Source organism: Takifugu rubripes, chromosome 11 (assembly GCF_901000725.2).
Source record: "Takifugu rubripes chromosome 11, fTakRub1.2, whole genome shotgun sequence".
In the NCBI taxonomy this organism is placed as follows: domain Eukaryota; kingdom Metazoa; phylum Chordata; class Actinopteri; order Tetraodontiformes; family Tetraodontidae; genus Takifugu; species Takifugu rubripes.
Window position 1 is genome coordinate 2062015 of NC_042295.1, and position 12969 is coordinate 2074983.

Below are 12969 nucleotides of genomic sequence, written 5' to 3' on the forward strand. Positions count from 1 at the left end.
GAGAAAAGCGCTCGTTGTTGCCACATTCCTTTTGGTAGCTAACGCGGGGAAGAAAAACCCGCTAGTAGGAAAAAGGGCGTCTTCCTGAAACACTTGTTTGAGTCAAAAGTGTGCGACTTCCTGACTAGATTTGTTTGAGGCAGGACGATATCTTGCTAAACACATTTGTTACTATGTAATCTGATCCAGTCTAATCTGATCTAATCATCATTTAATGATAATACTAAAATTCTACATCTTTAGCTAGTGTTTCTGATACATTTCTATATCTTATATCTATTAAATATGAGACCAGACGCGTGCGGGTTTTCCATACGCACTTGTAAATCGGCATGGCGATGTGTTCCATGAAGCTTATCTGCAGCTCTGGGATGTAAGCTTTTTCTCTGTCCATCATTTCACTGGGCCTGTTGCCCATTGCTTTTTCCTGTTACACACACACACACACACACACACACACACACACACACACACACACACACACACACGCACGCACAGACAAAGGGGCTCAAAATAACATGCTACGTTCTTAGCAAACGCTTTAAAATGTCATTTGTCATCAGCGAAGACGTACCAGATCTCCTTGGGAGAAGAACTCTTTATAGATCAGCTCCTGTGGCCAGACAGAAGCAGACGTTATTTTCAATAAGTCTTAATTCTGTTACTCTGCTTCCAAGATCAAACCGCTACGTATAATTGTGTTAGGTGACCGCCGGCGCTGCTGCGTCCGTCTGTTTGGGAACAGCTTCAAGTTCAGGTTTTCATGATTTTCTTTTTTTTTGAGGAAATGTTGATAATAAGCCGAGCAATAGATGATTACGTTTCCGTCACCTTTGACCTTCCAAAGATCAAAGCCAAGGAGCAGTGGGCAGCACTTTTATATCAGCTTCATTGTTAAACAGTTTCAGAACTTCAGACGAGGAGAATTATGTCTACATTTAAGCCAGTGACTAGATGTTTGTGATATTCCCAGTTATAGTCATTGATATTTTAAGGCAGACACACAGGGCCGTCCGGTCAGCGCGGTTGTTATTGATCTAAACTGACGGCAATCTTGCGCGTGGTTTTCCAGCCCTTGGTTTGGTCTGACAGGTCACACGATGTCATCAGCAGGCACAGCAGCATGGAGCGGTGCGTCTGGCTTTTGGGATTGTATCCATCTACGACACAAATGAGGATGATTGACGGGCACACACACACACCCTGGCCTGTGACCGGTCCCAGGATTTGAACTGGCAACCCTCCGGTTACTCAAACAAGCCTCTAAACTATTTGCAAACAGAAGATCAAATACCGTCAGCCATCTTCTGCAAGTCTTTGAAAATCCGAAGGTGGTGAGCCAGGTCAGTCGCCAAAATGATGTCTCGTATCAAGTCCAACATCCGCTGGTAGTCCTGAAAACACACGGGGGACCGTAGTGTGCACGTACGTGCGCTAGCCATCGCTGTAAACAGTGAAGGTTGTGCCTCACCTTTCTGGAGAACTTCTCGAAGATGTTGCAGCCCACAGTGTTCAAGATGGCGATGGCCTGAGCGAAGTGGTGCCGCTGTCATGACAAGCAGAAGATGACGGGAACATTTTAAAACGCATCTTCTGGAGGAGGACAGGAAGCAGGAACAAGATCCAACCAAAGAGTTCAGCGCTACAAACTAAATCTAATACATGTAGGAGAATTGACTTGATAAATCTGAACGTTTCTAATCTCTATCATGGTAAAACTTGGCCTTCCACATCTGGCTGTGACGTAACGTGGAGCTTAGATTACCTCCATCACGGATCCCTCGGAGCTGTAGAGAGCAGCCAGCACAGATTGCTGAAAACAGAAATGAAATCAAACGCGTGTTAGACAATGGTTACAAATCTGCCCCGACTCAAATAAACAAACAAACATTGATATGAGTGTGTTGGTGTGCATCCATAAACCGGAATAATTTATGTTCCGTGCTGTCTCTCGTGTTGATTCCCCATTCATTTATTCATGGCGACTATTGTGTGTAATTGTGTGTATTTTGGGGCTTCGAATCGGCAAAGATGACGCGACACGACGGCCGACATCCGGCCGCTAACGCTAGCGCAAACTTGGAATTTCCGCGCTCTCACCGAGGCAACTTGGAACGAGTTGTTGGTGCCGCGGTGGTCCAGGTCGTGGCACATACAGGAGACGAAGAGCGCGAGGATCTCTATGTCTCTAGAGAAAGAGGAACGTTAGCAATGCGGAGCTGCTCGTGCACTCGTAGCAACGGAGGAAGAGAGGTTCACATACTGGAGGTAGCGTGAGAGCCCAAGGTTTTTGTAGAGCAGGTAGCAAAAGTGGCTGACGGAGAAGGCGTGCATCCAGTTGTGGTACGGAGGGTCCCTGTAGCCTTTCTTCACCATAAGACAGAACCTGACACCAGGAAAGTATCAAGTGTTGCTGATTCTTACTTGTTTCTGCTTTTGTAATTACTACGACTACAAAGGTCGTGTGTCCATTTAGCTGCTGTTACTGCAACTATAAATGCTCAATTAGTGACTTGTTGCTTTCCTTTGTCCTGTAAACCATGTTAGTGGCAACACTTTGAACAGTTTATCTCCTTTAAACTTCTGCGTAACGACGCAACAACACTGATTAAGCTAGGCTAAATCTGGACAGCGGAACTAGGATACACACAGTTTTTTTACAGCGCGTTTGTAAAACGGACATTGTCAGACCTGGCGAGAGTGTGCAGGTCAATCTTGTACGTGTTGATGAAGCCCATGTCTTCAAACATGCTGAGGACACACTGCAGAAGGACAAAACGGGACCGTGAGATCGTCGTTCGCTGCGGTGTAGCTCGAACAAATGAAGCCGTGTGTGAACTTTATGGTCTTTTACCATCGGTGTGGAATCGTCAGATAGTGAGCGAGGTGTGTAAGTGAATTCCGCGAAGCAGGGATCGATCTCCTTGATTGGCTCAATCCCGGACACCAGCAGCTTAGAGACCTCTTCCCCTGAAACCTGCGGCACACACAAACTGAATCAGATGGAGCGCATCGACATTGTCAGTAATCTCCGGTTCCCGGGACGGAGGGTGAAGACATGTGAGTTTACCTTCATGTGGTACATCATCATTTCGTTGGCCAAATGAGATCGGAACTGTGCTTCGTGGACCCTCTTATACAGCAGAGACTGAGGGGACAAACGGAGCCTTTTTAGCCTGGACAGGGGTCACAGAGACCGGCTTATTTTAGCATGAATTCAGACGTACGTGCGCGATGCTGATGCCACAGTAGATGGAGAACGCCGTGGCCAGGTCCTCGTCGAAACGGTTGAACCAGGGCCCGTTCATTTTATTCACCAGCTCCGCCACCCCGATCACCTCTGGAAGAGACGGTTACGTCAAGAGTAATGAGACGGTGGGAGGGTGAACGGAGGGAGTACAGAGGACGACATCAAAGCACCATTATCTGGCAAAGAAGAAAGAGCCTAGAAGTGACGGTCATTTTTATCATATATTGCCTTATTTTGGAATTTATGGACTTGTTAAATTGTAATTACTCAAAGAAATAAGTTGATGTCCGAGTTCCTTTGATGTCCCTACTACTGTTGGGACATGTGGGACACCCAAAATTGTCTTTCCAAGAACATTATTCACATCGCTGACAATGTTTAATCGTGACAAACTAGTTTCCGAGTCGGCAAATTTCCTGGATGTTCTTTCTATCGCCTTTGACCTGTTCCGTGGAAGTTATTCCGGCTTCAACAGCCTGTTTTGTGCCTGCGTGTGAAAAGTCAAAGGTTCTACCGTTGGTCTCATCTTTGATGGGGAAGCAGAGGATGTTCCGGGTCCTGAAGCCAGTGCTGTCGTCCACTCCACGGTAGAAGAGAGGGTGGGAGTAGGCATCCTTAATGTTCAGGATCTGACCTGTGGTGGCCACGTGACCCGCAATCCCCTGATCTGCCGGGATACGGAACTCCTTCTGTGAAGGAGAGAGAGGGAGAAACAGAGGGAGAGAGAAACAGAGGGAGAGAGAGAGAGAAACAGAGGGAGAGAGAGAGAGAAACAGAGGGAGAGAGAAACAGAGGGAGAGAGAGAGGGAGATAGAGGGAGAGAGAAACAGAGGGAGAGAGACAGAGAAACAGAGGGAAAGAGACAGAGGGAGAGAGAGAGAAACAGAGGGAGAGAGACAGAGGGAGAGAGACAGAGGGAGAGAGAAACAGAGGGAGAGAGACAGAGGGAGAGAGACAGAGGGAGAGAGAAACAGAGGGAGAGAGACAGAGGGAGAGAGACAGAGGGAGAGAGAAACAGAGGGAGAGAGACAGAGAGAAACAGACAGAGAGAGACAGAGGGAGAGAGAAACAGAGGGAGAGAGACAGAGGGAGAGAGAGAGGGAGAAACAGAGGGAGAGAGACAGAGAGAAACAGAGGGAGAGAGAAACAGAGGGAGAGAGACAGAGGGAGAGAGACAGAGAGAGAAACAGAGGGAGAGAGACAGAGGGAGAGAGACAGAGAGAAACAGAGAGAGAGAGAAACAGAGGGAGAGAGACAGAGGGAGAGAGACAGAGGGAGAGAGACAGAGGGAGAGAGACAGAGAGAGAAACAGAGGGAGAGAGAAACAGAGGGAGAGAGAAACAGAGGGAGAGAGAAACAGAGGGAGAGAGACAGAAAAACACAGAGAGAGAGAACAAATTGTTCTTTTTCTTGTTGACAGTAAATGTTAAAAGGACTAAATTGAATATTAACGGACAGGTTTTAAATATTACTTTAGCTGAGCTAAACTTGTTCTGTATATATCCTGATGACTGCATGCACTCAGTAACTTTAGATACTAGTTATTTTACCTATGGGGTAGGTACTGTATATATATATATATATATATATATATATATATGCTTGGTGAGGGGATACATGTAAAATAGATGATATTAATAGATGATAGATGATATTAATGTGTATTCTCTTCTGCCGCTCTGCTCTCACTACAATAATCACATCATGCTCTTTATGAGGAAAGGTAACCCTAAAGATTAGGGGTGTAAAAGTCAGCACTTCCGCACCTCTTCATCACTAACGACGCCGCCGTCGAACACTTTTGCCACCAGCTCGTGGCTGAGTCGATCCAGCAGGAACACGGAACAGCTGGAAAAGCCCAGAAGCATCAATGTTAGAAGCTAGCGTAGAGTTTAAGCTCCTTTCTTTAAATAAAGAGGCCTTAACAGCAAACTGCCAAGGCTGCCTTTTTAAACAAAGAGAGATGAGCAACATTGGACACCCACACACACGCACGCACGCACACACGTGCACACAAAGACAAAGAAAGAGAGATCCTTCTAGAGATGATGCTTACATCTCTGCACCACTTAGGTTCCTGGCCTCCACTATAATTTCCTGTAACAGCACTGACACATCATCTGAAAGACATGGATGGTGGGGGGGAGAACGGGGGGTGAAACAGGCAAAATTTAATAAATACAACAATCTAAGGGGATAAATTGTTTATTTTGTTGGGTGTCAGTATGATTAGGAGCTACCATAGAGAGGTGGAACCCTCATTTTGAAGGGAATTTTGTGCTTAGAAATATGACCGTTGCTGTAACCTCCATTTGACGTGACTCCATGAGAACGATGTCACATACATTCACCGTTTTACTCCACATAACCACCGAGGCTGGCGGTTGCCAACTTACCCAAGTGTGTAAAGAGGTTCTTGGCCACTTGTAAGAGTGCCTGTGAAAGAAAGAGTGCTCATAAAGTTCTCTCATTGAAAGGAAAATGATTGCTTATGCGTATGTGTGTCCTTGTGTGTTGGTGTGTGCGTACCTGGCACTCCACTTTCAGTTTCTGTTCTTTCTGGAAGGCCAAAGTTGAAGTGAGGACTGTTGAAGTGTAACAGAAGCAGTGCTGGATGGCATGTTCATCTGCCTCTGTATGCCTGCAAAGACACATACACACATATTAAAGACATAAATACTCAGGTTTGTCAAGTGTCAATTCTTTTGGGGTAACCCCCCCCCCCCCAAGAAAAAGTGCTACATTTGTCACTTTCTTTTAAGTAAAATTGGATAAGCAGCAGAGTGATCAATTCAATAATATTGGCCTTAATGACGCCATTCAGTTCGATGCAGTTCCCACAGTTACCTACAGAGGGCGCTGTCTGACACAGCCTGACAAGTCCTACTAGAATACGGTCACTCGCTTCCACGTCTCTCAATGTTCGATGAGTAATTTTAAGTCATGAATCGATCTTCTTTTGACTGCTGAAATGAATATTAACAGTAGCAAAAAGAGCTACAAAGCATTAAAAACAAATGTAGTAATTCTTTGATGCTGTTGGTTCGGCTTTTCAAAATGATCATCGGAGGTGATCCATTGATCCTGCTACTGGGGTTATGCATAGAAATCGTCTAATCTACCCTCTCATTATACTATATTTATGCTAAAAATGTATTTTCTGCAAACATGATATACAGAGGAGGGGTGATGTAACAAAGTTGGAGTGTGAACACACTACATTTGTACCTCTGCCCACCCTGCTTGTTAAAGGCACATGCTAGCGCCACCACCTGTCCGGTGGCTCTACTCGCCACTGGTACGCAGAGCATGGACATGATCTTGCATCCCAACATGGTGGACATCTGCCTGCACTCTTCCTGCAAGGAAGAAAGAGATAAATGCAATTTTGATACTGCAATAAGTTATATTTTTTAAATGGCACGAAGCAAGCAAGGAAGAACCAAAAAGGTCCCTTACAGCAGTGATGTCTTGAAGAGTGATGGACTGTTTTTTCTGCACCACCTGACCGAAGTGTCCAAATGTAAGCTACGCAGAAGAGATTCAATCCAAGAGGTTAGAGAAGCAGGAATAAAGAAAAAAAAGTCCAACTATAACAAATAAAAGAAGAATGACAAGTGTCATCTGCTAATACTGATTAGATGCTTAGATTAAATTCAGAATTAAACAATGACACCATATAGACCGGACAGGTGACCTATATGAAGCCTGCACCAGTCTGCCCAGTCACACCAGCTCACCAGCCAGGTCCACCTCCATCCTTCACACAGTTTGTTGGCTTCACTGCTGCCTTCTCGTCCCCAGTCACCTTCTCACACCTCTGTCATCTGTCTTAAGATCATTCCCAAATTCACCTCTGTTTATTTTCCTGTGTAGTCCAATTGGGGTCCTACTGCGACCATTTACAGTCCAATCGGAGCGGTTATGAGACCCAGCACACAAATCTGCACCGCAATGCTGCCTTGAGAGGTTTGAGGGCCTCCTCTGAAACCAGAGAGGCTTCTGAAGGTCCACAGACCTGCACCTGAGCACCCCCAATAACAGAAGGCCTTGTCTTCAGCTCCACCACTTCTGCTACCATGGCACCGGTTTCAGGGGATCCGGGTGAACCCAAGTCTCCTGCAACCTTCTTGCAGCCTGAGGCTATGCTCCTGAAAGGCTGGTCCCTCCCCCCAGAAGGCCCTCATGTTCACCTGACTGCTGTATCTGAAAAACGGGGCTTCCTTTGCAACATGAAGTTCCCATTAGAGTCCTTGCAGTCCAAAACCTGACACAGGGGCACTGCCACAGATCGGGCCGGCGTGATTTTCCAAAATGTTCCCGTCAGGGGGAATTGTGATCTCCCCCAGCGGGCAGTGAGCCATGACACAGGCAGAAGAACGGGAAGATACGGAAGGTAATTTAAAATTACACAGAAAATTTCAGCATTGATTAATAAAACAAATGACTGATAACAGGATCCACCTGTGCTGGCCCACGTTCACCTGCTGAGCCCCAACTTCATGACCTGACCTCCATATGGGGGACATTTTAGTCCGACCACCAGGCCCTCACAGCCCTGCTGACCACAACTGGTTCAGGACACACGTCGGGGTATCTTTCCTGGGGGTCTGAAGGGTGGCAGGCGTGTCACAGTTCACGCCTGGGGGGGTAAACATGGCAGCTGAGCTGCCTTCCAGAGCACCCCGTGCTTTCTTCTGTGAGGGGTGGCCGACCAGAAGTTCCAGAGGAAATGTGTGTGACCCGTCTTGCTGGAATGAGGTTTACGCGGCGAGAAGGCTGTGCACAGCGGTCTCGAGCGCCCTGAGGGAGGCCGTGTGTTGGCCGTGATTCATGAAGGACCCCTGGGCGTTCTAAAGGTCAAGCAGCGCCGCGGGGGCCCGTTCCGATAGCCGGGTGTCAACAGGGATGTGGAGACGCCGGTGCTGCACCGCCTGCCTCCCCAACGGTGAGCCCGGATCTCCCCCTCCCCTGCCACTGCCTGAGGTGCTCCCCACCAGGTCTGTCTCCACCATCAGTGACTACCTCTCCTCCCGGTTTGCCTGCTGGGGTGCGCCCAAGGCTATCGCCACAGATAACAAGCCCCGGCTCATCTCAGCCAACTTCACTGCTTTTATTAGGCAGAGAGGAGTCAAACATCAATCCAGCCAATGGAGAGGTTTAGTCGGACTAGATCCGGATCCAACGACCTAACGAGCCATCCTCGTTAAGCTTTAATGACCATCACTGAACAGAGGAGGTGGACACCAGTTGCCTGCCAGTCATTCCCACTCACTAGCACGTAATCGCCTGCCCTTAAGGACACAGACGACTACAACCGATGGGATTCATCCATAAAACTCAGGGATTCCCACCAGTTCATTTAGAACCAAGAAGCCTAAGAGGTGAAATGTCTTCAAAGAACTAAAGGAAGGTTCAGTTGAGAAAATTATTCTCCAGCATTTCAGAGGCACATTTTCAGAAGTTTACAGCTTCTCCATTTCTCCATTATTAAGGAAATGCCTTTGTGTTTGGGGAAATCTTTTTCTGTCTCTATACGCAGCAGTCAGGAACGCCAACCGCTCCCGATATCTTTGAATCCGAGCTGTTCCGGTCTGGGGGTTCCTGATGGCTAATATCGCTGTCTGCCATTGCTTCTCAAATAGCCTAAGTCCTAATTTCTCATTTCGCCCCTCATTTAGCTTTCTCTTCAAGGCAAGGTTAAATGAAATAGGTGACACCAGTGCGCCATACAAGGGATACACTAATGAGAATTTAGGAAGGGTTCGTTCAATGCCGTGGACCTCACCGGAAAACTAATCTCCTCCTCCAGGACTTTGTCTCCAACTACCTACAACTCAAAGAGATCAGGTTAGTCCAAAAGCCTGTTGTTGATGTATTTTTGGTGTGGGTGTGTGTGAGTGTGTGTTTGCGCATACCTGGCAAAAGAGCTGGTGGTTGTCCTCAGACACCAGCAGCAAACAGCAGCACTCCGACTGCGTCTGCTGCTGCAGCTGCAGGACAAACAACAGAACGAGGCTTGAAATGTGGCATATGATATCGGCCACTGGCACTTTTTAAGAATGGAGCCGAGGAAAAGTGAATATTTTATCAATGCTGTCGAAAATGACAAAATTAATCTCATCCGGACGCTAATTCCTTGTAAATACAATATATAAATATGATAACAAGTGTTTTGCTCCATATTGAGATACAGATTAAAACATTTCTAAACATATAGGAATGATGCAGAACATTTTTATATGAAGAAAAACGTGAGCTGTCTTGAAATTCAAGGAACAAACAGTCATTTTATTATGTTATTTGCTATCTACACTCACCTGCCACATTATTAGGCACGCTTATAAAGCCAATCAACCAATCACATGGCCACAACACAGATGAGTTGCTCATACCAAGCATCAGAATAAGGAAGAAAGGGGATTTAAGTGAATTGGATTGAATCCGGTCTGGTTTTTGGTGCCAGAGGTGCCGATCTAAGTATTTCAGAAACTGATGATCTATGGGGACTTTCATCGGTTTACAGAGAATGGTCCAAAAAATAGAAAAGCCCCTGTGAGGGACAATTGTGACACGTGAAACCTTGAAGAGGGTGGTTCCCCCGACAGGAGCTCCTGTCATGAGCCCTAGAAAACCTGGAGCGCTTGACGTCAGTTCCAACCACAGAACGAAAGACAGCTTCTAAACATCTGCAAGATAATAGGAAGTTTGGGCCACTAACACTGGGATGTTCATACAGTACCAGGGGGCTTCCTTATCCTCACTTTTCCCCCTGGACAAAAAGAACTCTTCTAACTAAGTTGCAAGCAAAAACATCTTGTGTAGATGCAGCAAACGGTGAAGGAAGAATGTCCACGTTGGTACAAATTTTCTACCATTTGGATGCAACTTCTGAGAGCACCATGAAAACCTTTGACGGGGTTGCCATGACGACTGAAGGCAGTGCTGGTGTGAGAACAGTCCAGACCACTAGGAATGGTACTGCGTACCTACAGGTAGGGACAGCCGATTCAAAAGGTCCTACTATGTCAAGTCCAAGGTTTTTCCAGGGCCCATCAGGGGACTGGAACTGGCTCTGGTTCCAGAGGGGCAGATGAGTAGAAGCAGATTTGTCATTAGATCGGCAGAGGACACATGAGGCTTCTTCTGAATCCATTTTGGCTGGTCACAGGCCATTGCTCAGTACGACCAATCGTCGATGACCTTCGAAGGCCGTGTCGCCGTAGCGCTCGCTGATCAGAGTCCGCAGTGGCTGACAGCCAGTATGAAGAGTAGAGGATGACCCACAAGTGTGTCGGCCATTTCTCTGCAGCCCACAAACAAGTAAGTGCTTCCTTCCTGACTACAGTCGGTCTGACCTCCTCCAGATCACCACTCCTCCATCCGCCTCACTGCGCCATCTGACCGCAATATCGACCCTCTTTTATTTTTATCCAGACTCAAGACTCAACTCGTGAATAAAATGTATTATTTTTAATACTTTTGTCCAGAAGGAGTTGCTTGAGCGTTCACAACAGCATCAATGTGTTCTTGGTCTGGAAGGACGCCGTCTAGTTATGGCGATAGTATGGCCAAGGACGTGCGGGGATGATTCCTGGCATTTGATCTCATTCTAAATCCAGCCTTATTCAGTATTTGCAAACCAGCGTTGAGGTTTCGGTCAAGTTCGGCATAGCCGTTGCCATAGATAATGAGATCATCCAAATAGTTCTAGAAATCAGGACAAAGCCTCCCTCTACTGCGACGTTAACTGTGCGTTCAGTTAGCTGGTCGTGGATCATTTCGTCCACGTTATTAGCAAACTCGGCTGCGTAGTAAAGCCACAGACTGTGTGTCAATCATCAAGACTGAAGATGTTGCATTCCATAATTACGTTAAATTTCTGTTTAAATCATCAACAGCAACAGTAAAATTGTCATCTGTGTTTGGCAATGACTACGAAATCCATTGTCCCCTGGGCAAGGCGGGACCACTGAACGTTGGAAGTGGCGCATTTCCAGCCGTATTAATCAATAAGGAACGGCAAAAAAATATGCGAGTGAACATCATGTTTGCTTGTGATGATGCCTGGGATAAAGTTTTGTCCTTATGTGGCATAAAACTCATTTAATTGGATGAGAGGTGCAATGTCCAGGAGAAAAAATACACCTTGTGTCTTTAACAGGAAAGATCTGTGACAACATCTCCTTTATATACCACTCATTAATAGTTTAAAAGAATAAAAAGGAAGATTTTTGCCCTTTCTTCTGACCAAATGACACTTTCATTACAACAGCTCAAACCATTATTACCAAGATTACCCCTTTAAAAATGTCGTATAGACTGAGGGTCACTGTAACCTTTCAGTGGATGGAATATGTCCCATAATGCATTGTGAAAAGTAGTGACCAACGACACCATAAATCCCAGAATCCTGGCATAAAAGAAAGGATCCATGCTGGGTGAAGGGGATCAGAAGAGACAGGCAACAGTGGGAAATGTCATAAATGTCAAAGGAATGAGAACTATAAACATATTGGTGAGTTGGGAGTTTGTGGCGGAGACACGTTTATTTTTATGCGCAATTTTCTTTTCTTTGTCTGAAGAAGTCACTGAAGAAGATGTCCGGTTCGGCTTCCTGTGTGCATCATGATCTGCTTGTGCTTGTGTGTTCACATGAGAGTGCACGAGTAACATATACCACGTACATAATTGATGACTTTGAGCTGAAGAGAAGCAGCATCGAGGTCAAAGAGCTCACCTGAAAGTTTGGAGAGAGCGAGAGAGAGAAATAGATTAAAATGGAGGGAGGACTCATGAATAAGGCTAATTTAGATATGATGGGGAGAGAGGAGGCTTCGGGGTTCTTCAATGTGTTTTATTGTTGTAGACGTTAATCTATAGTGTCAAAAATAAACGTGTCTTCAGGCATGGATGCGTACCACAAAGCTGGAGGATGTCTCGGTCCAGTTGGCTGTAATCATGGCCTGAGATGTCGAGGTGCAGCAGTGCATCATGGGACTGTACGGAAGAAGGGCTGAGAGGAGGCCTCTGGTAGGATGCCTGGACAGCCTGGACGCGAACACATGCAACCGATGCCTGGTGCATGCGTGGTGGTAGAGAAGATGCGGGTAGGGTTATTTTATTCATTCTTTTATGCGCAACCAATGTAAAGGAGGGAAGACTTGCATGTTTTTCCAGGGTGTTCAGGGTGAACTTCGTCCTGATCAGAGAGTGAATTACAGCCAACCTGTCGAAGGTGAGCACATTTTAATCAGGTTTATAAAAGGGAAATCTGTGGAGCTTACAGAGATAATCGCGCTATTAGCACTTGTAATTACTTATTTATAAAGTGAATGCTGGTTTGTTGAGTAGGGGGTCTCACCAGTAAGACGGCAATGGCCTCGCTTTGCTTCTGGTCCAGGATAGGAATGATAATGGCTGAAGGAAAGAACAGGATACCATATGGATTTATGCAGAGTGATGCACCTCGTGTTGCTACAGACTACAGGGGACTTCATTCGTCACTTCGTCCCCCTTCATGTGCTTCCTGTGTCTTCCGGAGCGTCTCACCTCTTCGGTGTGCTGGAAGCGGCGCTGCCAGGCATGCTCGATATTTCTCTGGCAGCTCCGACAGAGGAAGGCCATTACACTGACGTCGATTCAGTTGGTTGACGATACTCCTGTGAGCAGCACACACAAAACTCCGGCTTATTTGAGGAAGAGAACCGCCTACATCA

At 46.3% G+C, this 12969-nt stretch overlaps 1 protein-coding gene across 1 annotated transcript in view; it reads right to left on the reverse strand.

Moving 5' to 3' along the window:
* The window catches only part of pde2a (phosphodiesterase 2A), a 51103-nt gene that overhangs the window by 1012 nt on the left and 37122 nt on the right, over positions 1-12969 (reverse strand). Inside the window, 26 exon segments of the mRNA XM_029844123.1 lie at positions 321-427; positions 575-613; positions 1048-1160; positions 1295-1394; positions 1472-1546; positions 1766-1813; positions 2101-2188; positions 2264-2386; positions 2692-2762; positions 2855-2977; positions 3071-3148; positions 3228-3340; positions 3765-3939; positions 5017-5098; positions 5307-5370; positions 5647-5686; positions 5780-5891; positions 6479-6609; positions 6710-6778; positions 9039-9080; positions 9169-9243; positions 11938-11990; positions 12172-12328; positions 12390-12479; positions 12615-12670; positions 12803-12912. Of these exon segments, the coding sequence (XP_029699983.1) occupies positions 321-427; positions 575-613; positions 1048-1160; positions 1295-1394; positions 1472-1546; positions 1766-1813; positions 2101-2188; positions 2264-2386; positions 2692-2762; positions 2855-2977; positions 3071-3148; positions 3228-3340; positions 3765-3939; positions 5017-5098; positions 5307-5370; positions 5647-5686; positions 5780-5891; positions 6479-6609; positions 6710-6778; positions 9039-9080; positions 9169-9243; positions 11938-11990; positions 12172-12328; positions 12390-12479; positions 12615-12670; positions 12803-12912 (2334 nt within the window).